The 24,700-nt window shown below is 44.4% G+C and overlaps 1 protein-coding gene and 1 long non-coding RNA gene across 10 annotated transcripts in view; one reads left to right on the top strand and one right to left on the bottom strand.

The window, feature by feature from the left end:
• The window catches only part of MLLT6 (MLLT6, PHD finger containing), a 203,973-nt gene that overhangs the window by 11,377 nt on the left and 167,896 nt on the right, over window positions 1-24,700 (bottom strand). For 7 of the 9 annotated variants that reach the window (XM_061590461.1, XM_061590464.1, XM_061590463.1 and 4 more), the window contains 9 exons: window positions 20,330-20,507; window positions 18,540-19,139; window positions 10,242-10,426; window positions 8,745-8,862; window positions 7,325-7,391; window positions 5,280-5,419; window positions 4,262-4,450; window positions 3,550-3,638; window positions 624-982 (listed from right to left, as the gene is read on the bottom strand). In XM_061590461.1, the coding sequence (XP_061446445.1) occupies window positions 624-982; window positions 3,550-3,638; window positions 4,262-4,450; window positions 5,280-5,419; window positions 7,325-7,391; window positions 8,745-8,862; window positions 10,242-10,426; window positions 18,540-19,139; window positions 20,330-20,507 (1,925 nt within the window). The remainder of the gene's footprint in view (window positions 1-623; window positions 983-3,549; window positions 3,639-4,261; window positions 4,451-5,279; window positions 5,420-7,324; window positions 7,392-8,744; window positions 8,863-10,241; window positions 10,427-18,539; window positions 19,140-20,329; window positions 20,508-24,700) is intronic. The other 2 variants (XM_061590459.1, XM_061590458.1) reach the window with 2 other exon arrangements.
• On the top strand, window positions 6,819-14,929 carry LOC133366915 (uncharacterized). Its single transcript, XR_009758492.1, has 4 exons — window positions 6,819-6,869; window positions 7,836-7,917; window positions 9,090-9,144; window positions 13,398-14,929. It is a non-coding gene; the product is annotated as an uncharacterized LOC133366915 (long non-coding RNA).

Here is a 24,700-nt window from a genome sequence, read left to right as displayed (position 1 = left end):
GCATTAATCTTGCTGACCTACAGTCATACCCAGAAACCTGGCTATTCTGCGTTTTTTCCTTCTATCACTTATGCGACTTGAAAGCTAGAAACTTTTTTATGAAAACAAAGATGAACAAGTTGTGAAATCTGTGTTCATTTCTAATTCCTGCAATCTCAGAACTGCATGGTACACACAACCCTAGTTTTGCTCTTTCCAAATTGAAATCTGGATTACACTTTAAGATGAGGCCACGTCTCTAGGTTCCATCACTGACTCCTTTTCATCGTTCTGTGACATGGGCGCATGGTCCATGCTGCCCGCTATTCTTCTTAATGATATCGCTCAGGAGCATGCTTGTAATAGGAAAACACCCCCTCAAAAAAACCCACATTACATAAAATGTGGGAGCACAACCAGGAACAGCAGGTGTGAGTGAAAGTGGAAAGCCCAGGGGTCCAGCAGATCAGGTAGGGGTGGATGTCCCACCGGAAGGATGTCCCACGGAAATGCATTACTTTTTAAAAACTGGAACATGTCACAGAACGGAGGTCAAGTAGAACACCTTTTGGCATCGCAAACCTGGTTTCTCAGTTCTCCCTTCCCTCACTGCTGCCTCCTCTCCTCTTCTGTCTGAACCTTACCTGCTTTGGCTGGTGGAGAGCTGCAGGTTTGGGGGGCCGCTGCTTTGTGCCAAGAGGGGATTCTGTGTCTGGGTGGCCACTGCTCCATTCAGACCTCCTAGGATGCCGTTGATGGGTACTTGCTGTCCTCCTGCCAGGCTCCCGAGCAAACCATCCACCAGGCTGTGATTGGCTAGGGCACCTCCCCCATGGACAGTCCCCATTGCCCTGGCCAAACCATTCACTGGGGGCTGCTGGTGCTGCATCCCAGTTGTTAGGGGGAGAGAGGCGGGACTCTGTTGCAATAAGGGCAGTGGGGGAGGTGTACTGTGGAAGGAGAGGGAGGAGCTGCTTCTGCTTGGGCAGCCTGAGTGAGGATCCTGGTAGGAAAAGGAAAAAGGAGGGAGAATCATTATGGGATGTTAGGGATCATATCCAGGGGCTGTCTGTGCTTGAAAAATTAAATTAGAAATTCTGTACAAACAAAATTTGAATTCTGTAATCTACATGAGTATACTAATGGAGCAAATGTGCATAATTGTCCTTATTTTGCTGTCCTGGGCTCCTTTTTGGAGGAAGGGCAGGATATAAATTTAATAATAAATAAATAAAATAAAGTAACATATTCTAGTTTTGCCTGTCAAGAGCAGAGGGGCAAGGAGCCATGATGAACACTGAAAACTCACCACTAGCTACTGGAAATGTTTTTCTTGTCATCCTTCTAACTATTAAGATTTCACAGAGTATTGCCCACTCATGCTCGAGCATATATTTGCAGCTTAGGGGCTAGAAACATGCTTTAATAAAACAAACTAAAATAAAACAAGATAAAATAAAGCTGAGAATTTCAGGAAGCTGAATTCTGTCCCCAGTACTACACTCTGCAGAATTGTAGTGGCCAAATCTCAGTGACTGAGCACATGCTTTGCCCACAGAAAGTCCCAAATTCCATCTTGGGCATCTCTAGGAAAAGATAGCGAAATTTCCCTTCGAGAGCTTCTGTTGGTCAGAATATCTTCTGCAATAGATGGACTACAGATCCAATTAAGAATAAGGCCACTCCTTATACATTAAAGAGATTCACTGCTATGCTTGCTCACTCAATCTGGTGGCATCAATATAGTGGCATCAATACAGTTAGGGCAATTTGACAGGTCCTAGAAACCTGAAGACACCCCAAATAACTAGAAAAATCCAAAATTTAGAGATTTGTACATCTCTTTCTCTGTGTGAGGAACAAGAAGTGAAAACCAAAACACATAATTAATTTCACACTATCTAGACAGCTGAAACCTCATTACCTTCTAAGACAGGGATGGAGAACATGCGGCCCTCCAGACATAGCTGGACTACTACTCTCATCATCCCTGGCTTGGCTGGGGCTATTGGGAACTGGAATCCAATAACATCTGGAGAGCCACAAGTCCCGCAATTCTGTTATATGAGGAGATCGAGGCACCAGATGCCTGGACTAACCAAATCAAGCAGCCACAGACAGGGAGAGAGGATCGTTAGTGGAACAAGAAGAAGTAATAATAATAACAGTAGTAGTAGTAGTAGTAAAATCCCTGAACATTCCCTGAACACTGAAGTCAGCGGTCAAGACTTACCTAAATACTGTCTAACAGGCAAGGGGCAGAAAGCGAAGCTGTGGGAGTTCAGCTCCCTTACATGCACTTGAATCAGAGCTGGGCCACACGGTATACTCAGCACATGAGGAGCAGCCCAGTGCTGCCCACTGAGAACTCTGAAGTTTCCCATACATATGGGAAAAGAAAGCTGGAGGGGATCTCAACAAATACACACCAAGGGGAAGGGAAGCTGCTAGCTGCCTTTCCTCATCAGTTCTTTATCCTGAGAACTAATTTTCCCTGACCCTCCTTGCTCTGACTACTAAGGATAATTCCGCTAAGCAAGAGATAAGTGGAGATAATCAGTGGATGGAGAAAGCCAGATGGCAGCTCCTCCTTCCCAACACAGAATTATACAATCACAGAGATGGAAGGCATCTCTGAAATCATCTAGTCCAACCCCATTGCCTGCTCAATGCAGGATCTGCAATGCAGAATACAGTAACAGCATCCCTGACAGATGGCCATTCAGCCTCTGCTTAAGTATATGTTTGAGGATCTCCTACAGGTTTTTCTGCCTGTAGAACGAGGCTTCAGAATGCTCAACAGGCAGCCTGGCACTTAGTTTGTGTGTGGCAGCTAGGAACATGTATATATATATGTTTATGGAATGCAAATGGAATTTGTTAAGGCTTTTAAAAATAAATCTCATTTATTTTCTGATAAACAAAACAAGATTAGACAACCAACTGCAGCATGCAAACGTGTTACTATTTTATACATCACACAGTATGGGAGACTGACACCACCACATACCTACTGCTGCTCCATCAACCAATCAGCTGCATTGTACCTCTAAGATGTTTAGTGCCTTGCACCTCAATGTGCATCCTACAAGACCCATAAGCTATGCAAAGCCTCTGACCCTGCCTTCTGCTCCCCAAGCCACTCGTAATCTCACAATGCTGTTCACATGCAGACACAGCACCCACATGAAGAACTGTAAGGAAATGTGGTGGCCAGGTCCATACTGCTGGCATCAGGGCAGGAATTTGGATGCCTTAGCTGGACAAACCAAGAGCATCCTCCCTTCTAGCCAGTCAACTGGGGCACAATCTCTGAGGCAGGTCTCCTGTGCAAGCCCCCACTGAAACAAATGGATGCCATGCAAGAACATAACCATGCTCACACACAGCTTCCATTAATGTTGAGGCAGCTAGCGCGGGAGATCGTCCCTGTCAGTCTGTCTGTCACTCAGCCATGCTCAGTGGCGCTCCAAATCTGCTACCTGAGACGGCCGCGGCACAGCCACTTTCTGGCTGGCAGTGAAGGTCTGCTAATCAACAGCAAGGAGAACAGAAAGAGCTGCTCTGTACCTCGGAGGAAGTGGAGAGTGAGTTCTCAATGCCAAAGCTGTTCTTGCAGGGTGGGCTCTTGCTGACACTCAGAGAGTCACTGTTGCACGCTAGAGGGGGAGAAAGAGGGAGAGAGAGACTCAGAAAGCCTTTTCAGGGTGCTTCTCTGAAGCTGCAGAGCACCATTCCCCACTGAGTTAGCCCAAGTGGCCCCACATGATCCAAGGTTAGGGCTAAGAGCTTCTGGGTCATGTGGGATGACAATAGATCTATGCCTCTTTTTCTTGTTTGATATAATTTTGGGAAGTCATTCTGGTATACCTTCCTTGTCAGGTCTATGCCTCTTTTTCTTGCTTTATCTCATTTTCTAAAAAAATTATTTTAAAACTGTTTGTGCTGCTTTCCCACTTTTCTGGTCTGCAAAGTGGCTCAGGAACAGAAAAAACAATACAAATTCGTAACACCAAAACAAACAAGAAGTATAAAACCAACAACATACTAATAAAAAATGACAAAGGCAGATTAAAGAAACAGTAAAAAGCAGCCAGCCCCAAAAATATCCATTCAAAGCCCAGGTGAATAACAACATTTCGACCTGAACACCTGAAAGATATCAATGTTAGCCCCTCTCTAATTTGCCAGGGCAGGGCACTCTGTAGATGAGGTGCCACCACTGAAAAGGTTCCTTTTAGGAATTACCAGCCAAAGCTCAGGGGTGAGTTCATTTCCTTACCGGTGGAGGCCAGGATGTAGTGAGCCTGGCCTGCAGGGCCATTGCCAGTGGTCACCACTGGGAAAGGGACAGAGAGCTGGACATTCAGAAGCTGCAAGCGCTCCTTTTTAGCTGCCAAAGTCATGATCTGCTCCTGGAGACGCTGATTCTCTTTCTGCAGCGAATGAAGTGCCTTGAGCATTTCTACAACTGCAGAAAACGTTGGTGGGAAGGGGGCCAGGGAGAGGAGAGGTATGAAGAAGGGTCAGGAACAGAGAGGGGATGGGGAGGGGACAACAGTGACACAATTAGAGCATATATGAGATGGAGGCAATGGTTCAGTAAAAAGCACATTCAATGAAGCCACAAGGCTATCCCACAATTCTCTGCTCTGCTTTCTAGAGAAAGTAGTCCTCATTCATTCATCTTATATTTGTATCCCACCCTTCTTTGAACAAGCTCTGGGTGGCATACAGAGAATTGTCCCTTCCTTTCCCTCATAACAACCCTGCAAGGTAGGCTGAGAAATAAGAGAGGAACCCAAGGTCATCCAGCTGGTGAGGGGGGATTGGAATTCAGGGCTCCCTGGCTTGAGTCCCTCACTGTAATCATTATCGCACACTGACTCTATGGGGTCCTTTACTCCATGATGGTCAGGAACCACCCAAAAAAGGGCTGAGAGAGGTGGGGCCCTTTCTGCCAAAATTCACATGAACAAATAGTTTGGGACAAGGGCTTCTTCTTTCCTTCATTTCTTAAGCAAGGAACCTGAATTGTATCTACCTCCTTTTACTTAACTATTCTCTGTGCATCTGCCTGCCTATATATGGCACCCGACTGCCACCTTTTCCCCCTTCAGCAGGCTTTCTGTGCCTCTGACAGCTACAGGACTGGCAGAAATTTAGAGGGAGGGAGTTTTTCTCAAAATGGAGAGGAACTGATGGGAAAAGCTCAAATGACTGAGGTTTGCCTCCTCTTGACTGCCCCATCCTTAGCTCTTGAGCCAAGGTACCCTGCCACGCAGTCTGCTGCGACTCACTGTTAACGCCGGCTTCCCCATTGCCTTGTTTTTCCAGGAGCTGCTCAATGTTTGGTGTGGCCTGGGGAACATTTTCCAGCTGCCCGCTGCTAGTCGATACCGTCTGGTCAAAGAGTGTGGGAAGGCTGCTGATGGGGGACCTGCAGAGTGACCGTGTGTGTGTGCAAAAAAGAGCCATCAGAAGGGGAAGGACAGTCAATGTGCCTCTCCAAACAAGCTGCTAAGTCCACCTATCACATGCTTTCAAAACTCCCCATTAGCTGAAACAAGGCTACGAGACAAAAAAAGTACAATTCTGCGAACTCAGTGCATTATGAAGATTCGGTACACGTTTGCTTTTTTGGCATAAATTATTCTGCAGCTACCAGCCACAGGGAGAGGTCTTGTCAACGCCACATTCTCTGTATTTCAAATTTCACCAGGCATTGCATATTCTAGGAATATCCTCTCAGCCATAAAAGCTAGACATTTGGTCTCTTTTTCAACTGAAATCCACAGTTTTCAGGATGCTGGATTCTCCACCCAGTTCCAAATGCTGTGCTTGTGGACGTACAGGATACAGATGATCTTGGCAAGAGATGCTCATATAATTTTAGTTAATAGGGCTGCAAACCAAATGAAAAAAAATTAGCTGCTGCTCCCCTCCTCCATACAAGATGTGGGGGGAGGTGACAGAAAACAAAAGAGAAGCAGCCATATCTAAGACTTCTAAAGGAAATGAATCTACAGGTGCCTTAAAAAAAATCTATATGGTTCTGGGCAGTACCCAGAACTCTGCCAAATATCTAAAAACTGTGAGTGAAGTGTGTAATTTTTAGAGGGGAGAAGCAATGCAGATGCTTAACCCTTCCCCTGCCGTCACTTTTCCCCTACACTCCTCACCCCAGCCCACCCCAGTAATTTTCCCAATGGATGCTACTGTCCCTCATTATCCCATACAACTAGAAACAGATAGCAGAGTTCCTTTCAGACTCCTCTTGCTCAAAGAGGATGGATTCTAATTATATCTCGTACTGGAAGGCCTATCCACTGGGTGTGAGATATTTTTATTAATAAAGCCAGTTTCCCAAATTTCCCAATGTGTCTTGAACATAAATGTCCTTGTCCAGGAGAACCTACTGTCAACATACGAATTAAGGCATCTGTATCAGTCTCCTCTAGCTTAACTCCAGAGTACCTGGCCTATTTCAACTTATAGTAATATAAGGTGCAGCAGAAAGGGTTCACCGTTAGTAGACCATTTTCTTGAATGTAAACACACTATGAAAGATTTTCATTTCTGGGGTGTAGAAAAAGTGTGGGGACAAAATAACAGTAGACTCCTAAAAAGAGAAATATGCTGGATTTTGGCTTTAAATACTATGTCTCCTTCAGGATTAAATGGAGAACTGGATTTTCTTCCTCTTTTGTAGTGATACAGAGTTTTTAGAGGATCCCTTACAGGCAATTTCTGAATAGATAATGAAATACACATCTCAGCTGAGTACCACTCTACATATAAAAGCATGTCATCTAGTTTTAACAAATACACAGAAAGAAGGTAAAGAGAATGCTATAAACAGTAAGAGAAACAAATAGACAAAGAAAAATGTAAGTAAAATTTTTTTTTTACAAATGTGTGTTTTCCTATTGTTTATTAAGAATTTCAAATGTAATACAAATGAAGTATTAATTATGTAAATGTATATATGTTTGTATTGTAGCCCCTGACGAAGGCTGATATATAATAGAGCCGAAACGCGTTGGGCATTTTTAAAGAAGACAAAATAAAATAAACAACTTCAGAACGCTAATGGTCAATTGGGTTTTATACCCCCTCTCCTTTTTGCATTTCTTTTCTATTTCAACTTACAACTAGAAGTTTCAGTGAGGTTTCCCGAGTACAGAAAAACAGTTCTCTCCACATTTAATGAGGATTTGGGAAAGATGGGAAATCAACTTGTTAGTTAGCCTATCAAGCCCTCCTATGCAAGATGGTGCATAATTGCATTATTTCCTTTCTCTCACACACACATGCATGCAGCATTTCAGGAAAATAAACTTACATGGAAGAAAGACTTTCTTGGGGGGATGACCCTCGGCAGGCAAAATTACAGTCTTCCAAATCTGGTTCTGGAAGTGGAAAGATAAATGGTGGCTTTAAAAAATAATTTACAGACAACCCCCCAAACAATACCCTAAACCCTCATTATAACAGATGACATGATGGAGCACACCTGTTAGTTTAAGTCTACACCAATGATGTATAAAGCAGAGGTAGGAAGGGGAAAACCTGGTTTTAAGACCAAAAGGGTCATGTGGATGAGAGGACCTAGACCCTACCCAAACCTGTTGCTTACCTGCCTTGGACTCCCCCAACCTGCGCTTTTCTCTGCAGATAGTTCACTTGGCTTGGCGTAAAGGCATACTCTAGGACAGTGGTTCCCAAACTTTTCCCCCCAATGGACCATGTGAACATTGCTGAGGGTGCAAATCGCTTAATGATTTTTATGCTTGTTGTAGCAATTGTAATGTGCTGTGCGAGATGCTCTATGATTTTTAATTGTATTTTTACAGACATGCCACGGACCATCTGAATGAAGCTCATGGACTGCTGGTGATCCACTGACCACAATTTGGGAACTCCTGCTCTATGAAAGTAAGCTTCATGTGGGGATGGGGTTTAATAATCTCTATGTCTCTGTTTTGCTAAAAACACTGGTACCAGTTTTTACAGAAACAGGTCTGTTGTTGTCATGTCTAGCTGGGTCTGCAAAATCTCTGGGGGATTTGTTACATTAACACAATTTTACACAAGTGAACCCAGCCTTGCTATTATTCATTACAGTCTGATCTTATAAATCTAAGATTTTCTCAGTTTGGATCTACTCAAAACACTGGTTCATTTTTTTTGCACACCTGCAGTTGTCCTACACTCAGTATTTACACAGTTAACATTCTCTACACTACACTCTCTATACTCTCTATTGATTTCAAATAAAGCCTCTTAAACCTCCCTGTAAAACTGAAAGCATTTAGTGCAACCTTACCAACATAGCCACTTCTTGTCTCAAGGAATGTTGTTATCCCACGTGCCACTAGATGGCAATCTAGTGTAATTATTGCCTACTGTTTCTCCATAAACATGTCTCTTTTCTTGCACATGCGCATGGCCCCCATGCTTGTTTTCCCAAGAGTTCCAGGTCATATTTCTGATGCTTAGCTACTGTATCTATATGCCAAACAGCTTGATCTTTGTAAAGGGCGTGTCCACCATTTATAAAGGGAGTAAATCTGAAGCTTTATCTCTTAATTTACCCATTATCCTATACGTGGAAACCTCATCAGGTCTACAGCCTTTAGAACTAACCAACACAGGGAAGGGAGAGGATGACTTTGTAGATGGAGTGGCCTTGACTTTTAGAAGGACATTTTCTAATGAGAGCTGAACTCATGTCAAACTTCCTGGCTTGTGATTTTGTATACCTGCCCGGTTGCTTTCAGATTGGTTCAGTAAGGGATTGATTGACAGCCCAGAAGTGAGAGGGCTTCCAAAAATGTGTGAGGGAGGGAGACTGAATGTAGATCCTGCCAATGAGAACACCTGCAAAAGTGGGAAAGACAAAGGAAGAGGGGGAGAAGAACACTTCATTGTAAGAGCCATCTTTTCCAAACTTCTGAACAGATCCTAGACTAGTACTGAATGGATAAATGGAGAGACAGGCAGCAGATGGACTGCATCTGGCCTCTACCCTAGAAAGGCTCCAAAACATTTGATTCTCATGTTGCAGCATGAACTCTCTTCTTTAAAATGAAACCATTTTCTTTCAGCAGAAAACTCGGGTGAAATTGATCCCTGGTCTTTTTCAGGAGGGAAAAATTGGAGGTATGTACCTTTGTAAGGCTAGAGACCAGAACGATGGAGAGAACTTGGGCTCTGGATTGTGGATCATCAGGTTGATATTATGGGAAGGCTTTCTGAGTTATTGCTTTAGTTCACCACCATCAAAGAATAACAGCATTTACATTTTTTGTTTTGTTTTTAATCAGGAGACCGGCAGAGGTTTCAGATTTCAGTTAATGATGGGAATGAACAAGCTGCAAATCAAAAATTAGTGGCTACAGTTACTGTGAAGGCTGCAGACCAGGATGAATGGCACCCTTGATATTTCTCATATAGCCTAGCCTGTGCATTTTCGGTTTAAAAAATGAGGTGCCAGTACTCATACCTTGATTAAAGTCCTGTGGGTGCCAGCACCCAATGGCTGCCATAGGCAGCCAAAAAAGAGGTGCTGGTACTCCATACTGGTGAGTACCATCACACAAAAAAGCCCTGAGCCTAGTACTCTAAAGTGCATTCAGTCACTGAGTACTGCTATTGGCCAGTAGGTTTTTTGCATCACATATTCTCAGCTGAGTCACTATAAAGCAGCAAAAACAACCTGTCTGAACAACAAGTACATATACCCAGAGAACCTATCATTCTTGTTTGCTTCAAATTTTACAAATCACCCCCCATAGAGGTCAGTCCAAGCCCTGGGTTATATATGATTGTTTTCTGCATGATGCCTTTTATTTATTTATTATTTGATTTATATCCCGCCCTTCCTCCCAGCAGGAGTCCAGGGCGGCAAACAGAAGCACTAAAAACACTTTAAAACATCATAAAAACAGACCTTAAAATACATTAAAACAAAACGATGTTAAAAGCATTTTTTAAAAAAAGCTTTAAAACGTATTTTAAAAAAGGGTTAAAAACATTATGAAAAAACATATTAAGCAATTCTAACACAGACGCAGACTGTAACTTCTTTACCTTTTACATACACCTGGCCTGGTGCCCTCCAGATGTTTTGGACTACCAACAAGCACAGCTGGCCTTTTGAACACGTGTGATGCCAGAGTGGATGGTGGAAAGAACTGGGAACCTGACCCTCACACACAGAAATCCCTAGTTACAGCACTGATGTTTCAAGTCCTTACCTGGGTAGTGGAGACGGAGGAAGAGGAGGCCGTTGGGATGGTGCTAGCAAAGGGAGAGCGGGTGAGCTGGGGAAGTGACGAAGTGCCTTGGTGAGCCAGAAGGCTGGAGGAGAGAGGAGTGCTACACACGGTCCGGAGTACCCCACCCCCATGCGAAATGGGATCCTTGTTACTTGTATAGATCCCTACATGAAGAAATAAAAGCAAGACTTGAAACGAGGCAGCCAGAGACCAAAGAAAAGGGTGTCTATGCTGTGCCTGGTAATTTTCTTATTTTGAATTCTCATATCCAGAGAGAGAGGCAGGGGCTAACACCTTTCCTTGCTTCCTTCACCCTCCTGAACAATTCTATTAGGGTAGTAGTTCCCAACCTTCCCCCCCCCCATGGACCACTTGAAAATTGCTTAGGGTCTTGGCGGACCACTTAATGTTTTTTCTGCTTGGTGTAGCAATAGTAATGCACTGTGCTAGATGCTGCAATTGTATTTTTATTGCTTATTTCTTATATACAAATCAATTATATAGAATTCAAATTGTAATACAATAAAATACAAGGTACAAATAAAAGAAGCAATAAAATACAATTAAAATTAATATCAATATTTGATGCATACATACCAGGGACTCCCTGAATGAAGCTCACAGGTTGCCGTTTGGGAATCCCTGCATTAGGGCATGCCAGTATTATTCCCTTTTTAGAGAACTGAACCAACTGCGGCTGAGGCTTTTTTCGGTGCATAACACAACAAATGCACTTCTGTTACTTGTGTGGGATGCTGATAAAGCATTAGCTCAGGCTGTACCCCACACTGTTTTGATTCTGGAAAGATTTCCTTCAGCTATTAGGACCAAAGTGTTTTGGAGGGCTTTCTGGAATGTACACAAGCCCTCTGGACCACATCTATGACATCACTGATGACTAGGTATACAATTCCCACCTTTACTGCCTGGTCCCTTTTGTGACCCTAAGGGCAAAGACAGATGTAACATTTGTAGATCAACAAGACTGATCTGGAAGTGGTCTCATTGCATGTAATATATCAATTCCTCTCCATGATCAGTCTGAGAACAAAACAGTTCTCCAAGTTTGAAGCAGAAGCATGCAGCACACATTACTGATTGGCTGCCCTCCTCTGGTATCACCAAGAGCCTTCCCCCCATTCCCAGAGAAGTTCTGCTCTTTATTTCCCCCTTTCTTTAAAAAAAAAACACAGTGAATAAACAGATAAACATTTATGTTTCTAGAAAGAAAGACAGACGATCTGCTTGAACCAAGATGGGAGAGCAATAAATGACACCTGAGCCCAGAGTTGATTCATGGCTATTTATGTCAGTCATTTCAGTTGTGAAGCAGGGAGGAAGCCAGGCTCTCACTGTATCCACACAACATATATTTAAAGCACATGACTTTCCCCAAGGAATCCTGGGAACTGTAATTTACCCCTCACAGAGCTACCATTCTCAGTACCCTAAACAATCTACAATTCCCAGGATTCTTTGGGCGAAGCCATGTGCTTTAAATGTATGTTGCATGGATGTGACCTATAAGCTCTGTTTTGTTTTGTTCTTCACCCCTTACATTAATGTTCTCTGTTTCACCAGCTCAGTCTGCAAAAAGGGGACTTCTTTGCAGGATGGGTGGGAAACTGAAATTGTCTAACCTCAAGTCAAAATGAGGGAACACTCTGTGTCAATTTCACACCCTTGCAACCCAGCAGCAATTGCTTAAATTTTGCTTTGAGATTTTAACTGAATTCCTGGGATGGAGTCAGGGACTGGCTTCTCAGGTCCTGTGCCTTGAAATTAAGGCTACAATCCTAAACATACTTGCTAGGAGTAAGCCCCACTGAACACTGTAGTAAACATGCATAGGAATGTACTGCATTACATTTTCCGCTATGGCGCCCATCTCCTCTTTGCTGAACAGGAGCTGGAATGCATGTCATTCATCCCAACAACATACAGCCAAAGCACACTTTGAACTATCTTCCTATTTATAATTCATAAGTATTACAGAGCAGGCACAGTGCAGTGGCTAAGAGATTGAGCTATGAATCAAGAAGTCCCCCATCCAAATCTCACCCCAAACTTAATTCAGTATGTGGCCTTAGGTGAACTACTCCCTCTCAGTAAGCCCCATAAGCTCCACTTATCTGCAATTTGGGGATAATAATATTGACCTACTTTACAGGGCTGTTGTAAGGATTACAAGATAATAAATATTTGTGAAGTACTGGAAAATTTGAATATTCAACAACTCTATATTTGCTGTAGTAATATTCCAGTTTGGGTAAAAGGTGAGATCTAATAATTAATGACACATAAACTGTTATACTTGGAAACATAAAAAATGTTGTTCATATGGTGACAGCTTTTCCTGCATTTTAAAAACCACTTTTGCTAGGTTAATTTTAAACTAGCCTTGGCAACTGTTGCATGCCATGGTGAACCCAGATCAAGCAAAAGGGGGAATCTGCTTATTTATGATCCCTAAACCTTACTTTATTTTATGTTTGCAATCCATGAGGCCTGATAGTCACTTGCCCTAACAAAGATCTAGATTTGGCCTGCCCCTCCCCTAGTTTCTGTGTTTGTAATATATTTTACACACACGCACACGCACACGCACGTACGCACGCACGCACACACACACACACCCCTAATTCCACTTCATCCAAAGAACTGAGTGGATCCTTGCTCTGCATTCTCAATGGCCCCTTTATAAAAGTTTTTCACATGTACCTGAATTGTCCATGGTAGAAACAAAAACATGTTTGACATTGGTACATGCTTCAGGCATCCCCCAATTGGGGCTGCATACATATCACACATTTAAAGCACATTACCCAAATGTGCTTTAAATATATGGTGTGTAAGCAGACAGAGAGCACATCTCCAGTCAGATGCATCCTTGCAGCCTGTCCCTGTACTTACTGCTTTGAGCTCTGTGAGACTGAAGCAGCCCTCAGCAATAGTTCTCCAGGGAGAGCACAACATCTAGTCAATGTAGCCCTTAGGAACCTTCTCTTTCTACCTATTGTCTACCAGATCCTCCTACCTTCAATTTTTACAGATTTAATCAGGTTCTATCTATTACATCCAGCCCAGTACAGCCCAGTCACCTTGCTGAACCATTAACACACTTCTCTATTCCAGATGTTCAGATGAGAAAACATGGCTACATTTAACATTCCACCCACCCAGATGGCTCTCGCCTACATAGCAAGCACAGAAGGCAGAAAATGGGAGGAAACCTAAGGAGGAGGGAGATGGAATTTGGCAAGTGGATGGCTATCTGCCGGTATTTTCACTTCCACTTAAATGGATCCTGGTACTGTAAGAGATTTAACAACTCCGGTGTCCACCGAAAATGTAATGTGTGAATGCAGTGACAACAACAAAATCAGGCCTGCAAACACCCTACAAGTTCACTCCTCGGAGCTGGATGTGGCTGTGAGGTCCCTGCACTCGGATGCATGTGAAAATCACCTTTGGTAGGCCTAGATTATGGGAAAGTCTCTTCACTTTGAACAGGACAGAGGGAGGGAAACGGAAACTCATGCACACATCCTGTATATGCCTGAGTGGTCGAGGTTGGGATTGTGGGAGTCCTGCGGGTTCCTAACAACTCCTCCCTGAAATATGACATCCTGGATTCTCTTTCTCTTTTCTCTCCCCCGGCTCCTCCCCTGCCCTGAGACAAAAAGAGCAAAAAGGCCACCGTCGCCAGGAAACAAAACGGAGCTGAACGATGTCCCTCCCCTCCCATGCCGCCCTCCCCATCTATCCATGTGACCTGAAGAGACCCATCTGCAAACAAGCCGGCAGAGATATGGGCAAAGCGGCTGCCAAATTAGCCGCAGCCTCCCTGTTTCCTCCCAGCTTTAACCCTTTCTTGCCAATGCTGCTTCTTCACAGGAAAGGTTTCACTGGGCGTCTTGTAATCGGAGAAAGGGCCACAGTTCAGTGGCAGAGCCTCTTTGCTCTTTGCCCTCAAGTCCTGCTTGCGGGCTTCCCATGGGCAACTGGTTGGCCATTGTGAGAACAGGATGCTGGACTAGATGAGCCACTGGCCCGATCCAGCAGGGCTCTTGTTATGGTCTTGGCATCTGCCTTGCATGCAGAAGGTCTTAAGTTTATTCCCTGGCATCTCCAGGTAGGGCTGGGAGAGACTCCTGCCTGAAACCTTGGATAGCTGCTGCCGGGCAGTGTAGACGATATTGAGCTGGATGGACCAATATGGTCTGACTCCGCATAAGGCAGTTTCGTATGTTCCAGGCGATCCCCCCACCCCAGGGACTTTCCCCAAGCACTTTTGTGAACGTTCTTCAGCATGCAGCAGGATTGCTCCTCGGGGACGCAAGGTGCAGGTACTGAGATTTCATTCCGCCACATACTGGGTCCCATACGTGGGATGCTTGGAAGGCTGCTTTGCTATAGTGACATTGCTTGGGAAACGGTGGCTACCACAGCAGCGTAAATTAGCCCTTGTTTGTATACAGCATTGATAACCAGGGCTGTCCATGACATTCCACAGATGTGTAAGGAAAGTGATAAACATAGCACTGGGAGAGAATTCAGGCTATAGGAATGACATATCCTGGGATGTAGCATTCCAATACAACAGGAACAAAGGCCATTTGTCAATAAACTTAAAGGTAAAGGTGTCCCCGCACTTGTAGTGCAAGTTGTTTCCGACTCTTAGGGTGACGTCTTGCGACGTTTACTAGGCAGACCGTATATATGGGGTGGGATTGCCAGTTCCTTCCCCGGCCTTTCTTTACCCCCCAGCATATGCCGGGTACTCATTTTACCGACCACGGATGGATGGAAGGCTGAGTGGACCTCGACCCCTTTTACCAGAGATTCGACTTCCTCCTTCCGTTGGAATCGAACTCCGGCCGTGAGCAGAGCTTTCGGCTGCGTTACCGCCGCTTACCACTCTGCCCCACAGAGGATCTTCTGCGCCACGGAGGATCTTCAATAAACTTATCTGATGGCAAACCAGACCATGTTTCTCTTTCAGGTATTAAGCCAACCTAAGGGCACAGCTTGACTTCATATACTTTTTATATATTTTTTTATATTTTAATTTTATTTTCTCCTTTAATTTTTTGTTAACTGTAAGTCACTTTGAGTGTGCATGTAGAAAAGTGGCTAACAAATAAAATAAATAAATGACATTGCCGGACTCTTCTTTAACTTAAAGCAGTGGAGGCTGATTCATGAGGGTGAATGGGGCAGTGCCCCACCAATTGCAGTCTCCCCTCAGCCAGCCCCCACAGGTCAACTTTAAGTAAGAAGTAAGAAGTCCAGAGTGGCACTGCCTGTCAGCTTTCTCCTCAAATTCAGAGGTGCCCTTATAGAACTCGGGGGGGGGATGGGGGTAAAATTAATTGGCTCTGCCTATCATCGGCTCTGGCTCCGCCTACTGGGTGATCTCCCTGCCTTCTTCCCTACTGGTCTCAATGACACCAGCCACCACTGACTTTAAGAAAAAGTTATGGAGGCGCGACTCAAGACTGGGACTGCAGCATATGAAGAGTGTGCATGTGTAACTCTTTCCTTCACTGTTCTAGAGTGACCAGATGTAAATGAGGACAAGATCAAGACCTTTAAAAGTTGTGAGGAAGAGGGAATTTCAGCAGGTATAGCTGGCATGACTATTAAAGGTGCAACAGCCTTGTGCTCTTTTTCAGCAGGCCACCCTACAGGTTCCCCACAAAATATCATCCCCCCTAGCTGCTATTTGGCATGGAAAAGAAGCTGTCACTGATGCCACTACAGGCAGCTTTGGGGAAGATTTTTTTGTGGAGTTCACAAACAGAGAAAAGGGTTAAAAAACACCTTGCTGTAACACCAATCCTGATTCCACGCACACACACTCTGGCTGCTGTTAGAATCTTTAAGAAAAAAAGAAAACCAAACTGTACAATGTTTAGTTGTCCAAACCACAATCTTCTGCAGAATTCACAAACCAACCAAATTGGTTCAATGATGTGACACTGACTTACTTGGCCTGAGGCAGTAAATATCTGATTCTGAGTGATATTCGGGACCAAATCTTGCAGATTAGGCCAATCTGCATATATTTGTTTATGTTCTGTAATCACGTTTCACATCTCCGCAACTTTGACTGCCCACCTTCTCCTTCTGAATTGCTTTGTCAGTGTAAGCGGAAGAGGTGTTACCTGAAAGCTGAGAAGCCCACAAGCAGGACTTGAGGGCAAAAGTGCTATCCCTGCAATATGTTCCTGGTTTCTGAATGGAGGTGTGGGTTCGTATTTCACTTCTAGCATCGTTAGGGATGTGCTCAAATTCCTCCCAATTCAGATTTGGTACTGAATTTTCCATTAATTTACTTATTCTCTATCACTGCGGATTGGATTTTTATGGAGTGATTTTCCGCAGCTATTTTTGGAAACTGATTTTTTTTAAAGATCTGCCTCTAAGATATTGATATTAAGAATGATAATTTTATTGATATTTCTTTGAAAAAATCAATATTAATATCAATATTTTTGCCAGAAAAAAAGGATTGGTAAAAGCAGCTACTAGCAGACAAAGAACAAACTCAAATCAATACTAGCCTGTTTAGGTTGACAGGATGCTTTCGAACCAGCACTGGCCAACAGATCCCATCCCTAGATATCATGTAATAAGTATGGGTTCAATATCTTGAGATAACAGTTAACATGGTATTTTTATTAATTAGCATTTACAGTAGCAACTGGTTTCCTGCTGGAGCTTCTTCAGCCGGTCAGGTTCCACCCCATCACACCATTCCCCAGGGATCATCTCTAAACTCCTATCCCAATGTTTCTCATTAGGAAATGTCTCTAAATTACTACAATCACTACAATCCCTACTTGTGAGTCCCAGTAACTGGTATACAGAAGCATACTGCCTCCAGCAATAGAGGTAGAACACAGCCATCATGGCTAGTAGCCATTGATACCTATCCTCCATTAATTTGTCCAATCCTCTTTTAAAGCCTGAGTTTTCACAAGGTAAGAACATAAGAAGAGCCCTGCCAGATCAAACCAAAGACCCATCTAGTCCAACATCTTGGGGCTCATCTGCATGGGAGCATTTCTTCGTAGGAAATAGCATTTACCTTCATAACACATTTGCACTGTCCACAGATCCTGCTCAATGTTAGCTGCCAATTGATTTTTCCCATTCACACAAGTATGCATTCCTCTGAGGAGGATTAATCTCACTTTTTCCTTGTGGCCCCACCCTCTAATTATATATTTCTACTCCCTCTGATTGCTAGGTGACCAAGCATGCTCAGTCTGTGTTTTCCCTGGTAGGATACAGCTGAAATATAAATCTTTGTTTGATCAGTGTTATGCTTTTGTGCACATTAGAGGAAAAAGAAAATAAAGGCACCATTTGCAGTAACATAGAAAAGGTCAGCAGAACAGAGGAGAGCAGCCGGAAGTTGCTTGTCAGCCTACAGGAAACAAAATGAAAGGAGGGAGAGAAGATAGTGGGCGTGGAGAGGGGAACAATTGACACACTCACCTAAAAGCATTGGACCAAAGCATCTGCAAGCACTAGTGAAACAAAGAGAAGATTTTTCTTCCCTTTTCATATTATCAGTGCATTAGGTTAGTATGAATTTAAAGGGGGAAAACTGTGTCATAGCTTCTGTTTACTGATAACATCATATAAACCATGCAAATTTAAAGATGTGAATACCATCAAACACATAGTAAACTCCCATGCAGATGAGCCCTCGTTCTCACAGTATTACTACCCCACGTTTTGAGGCTTATCTTCACAGCTACTAAGACCTCAGATGGGGACTGGAAACTTAGAATTAAGCCAGGCATAGTATTTTAAGAGTGGTTTGATGGTGTTTTTGCTACTCTCAAAACACATGCACATTTTTCCAGTGCTGTAGTGGCCTGTAATGGGGGGGGGATTAGAGGTTCTGCAAGGTTTTGTCAGTTTCTCTGGCACTTGCTATATTTTGGCTGCAATGAGTGCCTATCGGTGTTATCATGACACACACAAGAATTTGCCTATAAAAACAGACAGCCCATCTGATACACAAGGGCAGAGGCCAGACTGAGGGCATTCAACTTGCTAGTGTGTTTGCTTGCATTTTAAAGAGTTGCAAAGTCAGGTTCACACTGTGGGTAAAGAACCACGCCAAATATATATGTAGATGTGTTTGCTCTTGTTTAAAAAAATAAAAGCTGAGATTCTTGGAACTCTTCATCAGATGCCAAAAGCCTACAGAATATGCAGCATCCTGCCTAGAGTCCACATAGCTTTGGTACCTACCTGATCCTAGAAGTGGGGATTCCAGACTGAGGCTTGGAAGGGTTGCCACATGGCTGAAAATCCGAGAGGATCCGCCAATGCTGGAGCTGACCAGGGACCCCCCAGAGAAGGGTGAAGAGGAGGTAGCCGTCGACCCAACCAGCTGGGCACCTGGGACTTCTTTGTTCTTGCTACCTTTCGGCCTCCCTGGTCCATGTTTGCTTTTCTTGCTGGCCTTGTGCTTTTTTTCTTTCAGGACTTCCCCCTCCTCCATGTTGAGGAATGGCATCCGCTTATGGCTGCTCCCGCTGCCGCCAGTGCCACTCCCTCCTGAGGTGCCCCCAACAGAGTTTGAGACCTTGTAGTCCACAGGGGAAGCATCACGACCCCTCTGCTGGCTGATAGCCGAGGTTGAGAAGCGCATGATGGAGCCAAAGCCTGAGAAGATCACCTTTTGCTCAAAGACGTCGCTTTTCTGCCCTTCATACAATGGGGAGCAATGAGCAGAAGACGAGGAGGAAGAGATGGGCTTGCGGTATTTCTCTTCCTCGGGCTGCTGCTGCTCCAGCTTCGGGAAAGTTACAAAGTCCTGGGAGAAGGGCAAGGAACTGCATGAGGTGCCTGAAAGGGAATCAAGGGAAATCATGAAACCTACAGCAGGCATGGAGATGAGGTATTATAGCCATAGCTGTCACAGATCTAAGACTACGTATTTACCTGTTTGTTTATAAAGTGCCTAAAGTTGTGCAAGACACTGCTAGAGACAACCACATCTCCCTTGCTCACAATTAAACATTGGAAGCTCTTCTCAATTGCCAGATGGTTGACAAAGAATACAAGTGAAAAGGCAAAACCCACCAGGGGCAGACAAAGTTGGGCCCTTCGTATGTTGCTGGACTACAACTCCCATCATCTCTGATCATTGGTCATGTTAGCTAGGGCTGATGGGAGTTGGAGTCCAAAAACATATACACACCTCCACCCCCCCTGCAATCAACTGAAAAGAAACCTTAGCACCAGGGTGGGAAACCTTTTTGGCCTGGCAGCCCAGATCGCTATCTGTCCACTCCCATGTGCCAACTTTGACAGGTGGGCAGGACAACCTACCTGCCAATCATCTGACATCATTAATAGCAACAGATAATTGACAGCTGGGTTGTCCCGCTCACCTGTCAAAGTTCCTTGCGCAGTGCTTCCCAAGACCCAGCTGGTTATTTGGCGTTTGTACAAAGCACGTACAAAGCACAGGCGTACCATATATATTTTTAAAAAACATCTCTTGTCTGAAAAAATGAATAAATTAACATTCCGTGCCACAAGGCAAGTTGAATTATGCAATCTATATAAATTATATAAATGTCCTTAGATTTGCTTGTTTTATTTTATATTCAAATTTTACTAGCCACAACGGCAAGTGGTAAGGAGCTATCCAAGACATGGAGCCTTACCTCTAGCCACTGATCAGCTTTACCCCACCCACCCCAACATCTGTGATTTCAGCAGGGATTGCCCATGTAGTCTACCTTCAAGCCTTAAGGGCTAAAACCTTAAAAATACAAAGAAATCCTGTCTGAAATTATTAGGAGTAACAGGCAAGGCAAAGGGAAACAGCTATACAGGAGGGGCTGTGTACTTCACTGAAGACTTATACCTCATTCAGAGCTTTTCTTTTCATCCATGAAAGCAAGAGGACTTGGGCTTTCTAAAATAAAGCCAGATGTTAAAAAGCAGATGGCCTTGGCCAATTGCCCCAGTGTGTTCCGCTGTCAATCTGACCCTACCAACTCTCCCAGTTCCTTCCCATGCTTCACCTGCAGGTGTAAATGTCCCACTAGAAGAGGATGAGCCAAAACCTGCTGAGCTTTTCCCACTTCCTGACTTCTTGGCTTTGTGGCTTGTGCCATGGCTTGAAGACTTTTTGCCTTTCACCTCCGACCTGATGACCTCCGAGGTTTCTTTACTGCTCTCATGGTGGTTGGTGGAACTCTGCTGAAGTGAACAAATGACATAAGAAGAGAGAACGATTGTGTTGAAGTCGTCTCGGGTATATCACACCTATTACCTGCAAGTATGGGCTACTTCTGGAACACTCTACTGGTATCAGGAACCTTTGATATTGTATTTGTCCTGGGAGTGGAGGGGAGTGGTCTGAAGTTGGGGGCTATTTCTTCGACCCCCATGTCATGGTCAGACCACTATCTGGTGAACTTTGTTCTCTCAATGCCACACACCCTCCGCAGGGGCAAAGGACCTATTAAAATGGTCCGCCCCAGGCGCCTGATGGATCCAGATGGATTCCTGACTGCTCTTGGGGAATGGGAACCTGCTGAAGGTCGCCTGGTCGAAACACTGGTGACGGAATGGAATGAGGGAATCACCAGTGCATTAGACCAGGTGGCTCCGAAACGTCCTCTCCCCCTGAATAGAACTCAGACAGCACCGTGGTACACACCCCGGTTGCGTAGTCTGAGACAGGAGGTGAGACGACTAGAACGCCGGTGGCGGAAATCCCGTTCTGAAGATGTCCAAACACAGGTTAGAGCAGCAATAGCTGCCTACCAGGTGGCAATAAAGGCAACAAAGAAGGATTTCTTTGCTGCCTCTATTGCATCCGCAGAGTGCTGTCCCAGGAAGCTGTTCCAGGTGGTCCGAAGCCTGGTCGGTCCAGTCGCTCAGGAACCCCTGGAACATTCTAAGGCTTCCTGTGACAAATTGGCAAAGCACTTTGCGGATAAAGTCGAACATCTAAAGAACTCGATTCCGTACACCGTGGATGCGGTAGATGATCCTGAGTTGGCCAGCTGCAATCCGGTTTCATGGGATCTGTTTTGGCCTCTTCCTTCTGAGGATGTGGACAAGGTATTTTCAACTGTAAAGCCTACCACCTGTCTGACTGATCCTGGCCCATCATGGTTCCTTGTGAACTGTAAAGAAAGATTGGGCGAAGGGATTAGGGCGGTGGTAAATGCATCCTTGAAGGAGGGTGTAATGCCACCGGCCCTCAAGGAGGCAATTGTAAGACCTATCTTGAAAAAGTCCTCCTTGGATCCCCAAGTTTTGAACAACTTTCGCCCTATTTTGAATTTACCATTCTTGGGCAAGATCATTGAGCGAGTGGTGGCAAATCAGCTGTCAGCACACTTGGAGGAAACGGATTATTTGGATCCATACCAATCGGGTTTCAGGACTGGACATGGTACTGAAACAGCCTTGGTCGCTTTGGTTAATGATATGAGGAGGGCTATGGATAGGGGAGAATTCACCTTCCTTGTTCTCCTGGATCTCTCAGCGGCTTTTGATACCGTTGACCACGGTATCCTGTTAGATCGCCTGGGAGGGTTGGGAATAGGAGGCACTGTTTTACAGTGGTTCCGTTCCTTTCTCTCTGACAGGCATCAACAGATAGCATTGGGGGATGAGATTTCAGACCCTTGGCCTCTCACTTGTGGAGTGCCACAGGGTTCTATTCTCTCTCCCATGCTATTTAACATCTATTTAAAACCGCTGGGTGGTATCATCAGGAGATTTGGGCTGCGGTGTCACCAATATGCTGATGACACGCAGCTCTATCTCTCGTTTAAATCTTCACCGGAGTTGGCTGTAGAGACCTTGTCCAAGTGCCTGGAATCCATGAGTGGATGGATGGGAAGAAACAGGCTGAAGCTCAATCCTGATAAAACCGAGGTACTGCTTGTGGGTGACAGGGGAAAGTTGGGTATTGTTGACCTGGAACTCAATGGGGTAAGATTGCCCCTGAAGGATCAGGTCCGCAGCCTCGGGGTTATTCTTGACTCCAAGCTGTCCATGGAGGCTCAGATTTCGGCAGTGAGCCGGGCAGCTTGGTATCAGTTACACCTGATACGGAGGCTGCAACCCTACCTCCCTGCTCATCAGCTCCCACTGGTAGTGCATGCACTGGTCACCTCTCGACTGGACTACTGCAATGCACTCTACGTGGGGCTACCCTTGAAAACGACCCGGAAACTACAGCTGGTACAAAATGCGGCGGCCCGTTTACTTACAAATAGCCGCCGCCGTGATCACATTACGCCGGTGTTAGTTCATCTACACTGGCTTCCAGTTGCTTTCCGGGCCCAATTCAAGGTGTTGGTATTAACCTTTAAAGCCCTATACGGTCTCGGCCCAGTTTACCTGAAGGAGCACCTCCAGTACCACCAACTTAGCCGCCTGACTAGATCAGCCACGCAGGGCCTTCTCTCAGTACCACCAACGAAAACAGCTAGGTTGGTGGGAACTAGGGAGAGGGCATTTTCAGTGGCGGCCCCCACTCTCTGGAACTCCATCCCATTCGATCTTCGACATGCCCCTTCCCTGGATGCATTCCGCCGAGCATTAAAAACCTGGCTCTTTGGACAGGCCTTCGGGACCTCCGGGGTGGGCTAAGCTTTTATCACTATTACTGAACGCCCGTTGTTTACATACTGTTTTATGCTGTAATTTAATCCTTTATTGTCGACTGTATTGTATTGCTATGTATTTTAAATCGTATTTTAAATTGTATTTTACTGGAATTTAATTGTGTACGTCGCCTAGAGTGGCCTTGGCCAGATAGGCGACACAAAAATTAAATTATTATTATTATTATTAAACCCTGAACGTCTTGTTCAGCAACAACAGCCAAGAGGGAACTCTCTGAAGCACCAGAATGAGAATCCCCAGAAGTTCCCACTTGCCCCATCTGGATCCTGACTGGCCAACAACTTCTGCTTCTTCATCGACGGATGCAGATTTATACGATACCAATAGAGATCAATGCTCTCTCACTCTCTTTCCTTACACTTCCCTACCTCATTCTTAACACTCTGCTTGGAATTGCTTTCAACCACAGACTTAATTAATAGACTTGTACAGTCTGTCTATCTTCTGGTTCCTTTATACTTCTTTTTTTTCTCCTAGGGTGGAACTGAAAACTACCCATAGGAAACAATGGAGAACTTCAGGAGTTTAGCTGAGCTATGATTGGTCAGTACGGTTTGTCTCCCCAAACAAAAAGTAGCAGCAAAGACAGGCACGTTTGCCTTTGAAATTTATTGTGAACCTAGAAAGGCCATATCCAGACAATGGAGTGAGATTAAAGTTTTCCAATATACTAGGCTAGCACAAATCAGTGGATTACTAAAAAAAAAAAGCTGCCCCCACCAAAAGGCCAATATTTTATTTTCCTTTTGAGATACAAGTTTTCTGATAGACTTACACAAAACAGCAAGGTAAAAAATGTGTGTGTTGAAGTAGCACACTGTCCTTGAGCTGCAGAAACCTGAGGTCCATGCTGGCATGGCCAATTTTTATTTTTAAGATACAAGTTTTCCGATGTACTAAACTTGCAGAAAACAGCCTAAGACCACAATCTGTGCTCTTCAGTTACACAAGGCTCAATACACAATACTGAATCCCTGATAGCCAGCTACACTTCGCCCACTTCCATTGCTTTTTCAGGAACATTTGATTGATTCCTACCCAAACCTCCTGATTGACTTGGGGTCCAATGTAAATAAACTCTTCTTGACTCAGTTCAGTCTCAGTCTTGGCCATTCTGTGACCTCCAACTGGGACAAAATTGTCTGGGTGATTCGCTGATGGTTCTGCAGTCCTACACCAATGTTTGGAAAGACCCACAGTCTGGCAAGAGAGCTCTAGGAGGACTAGATGCTTAGACTGTGTACACAGGGTGTTAATAGGCATGTGGGTTGCATGGATCCAATTTTTCCATGTACGCTTTCACCTACACATCAACACTTTCAGTTCAAATCTATCTCGACGTTTCCTGCCCACAGTAGTGGGAATTACTTGATGGGAAGTATTTGGGCTGCATGCTGTTCCCTCTCCTCAATTACTACTTCCCTGCCCTCTGGAAGTTCAGGAAGCCTGAGTCCATTTGGGCATGCATTCAGTTATTTGTTCACTTGTGTGCATGGACCTTTTATAAAAATTGTTTTTGTCCATGGAACAGTACAATAACAAACTTTTACAAAGCCAAAGTTTTAAGCATGTTTCACAGTGGACAAAATGGCCAATTTATTATTATTTTTATTTACTGGTTTTGTGCAAAAAAGCAGTTTAAAAAATAAATATATATTTGTGTGTCACGCCTGGCCCGGCCAGGTAGAGAACCAACAGCCCACCAAGGAGTACCTCACCTGGGCAAAGAACGGTCAGATAGG

Source organism: Rhineura floridana, chromosome 11 (genome assembly GCF_030035675.1).
Source record: "Rhineura floridana isolate rRhiFlo1 chromosome 11, rRhiFlo1.hap2, whole genome shotgun sequence".
Lineage (NCBI taxonomy): Eukaryota > Metazoa > Chordata > Lepidosauria > Squamata > Rhineuridae > Rhineura > Rhineura floridana.
This window is presented reverse-complemented; position numbering and strand designations above follow the sequence as displayed.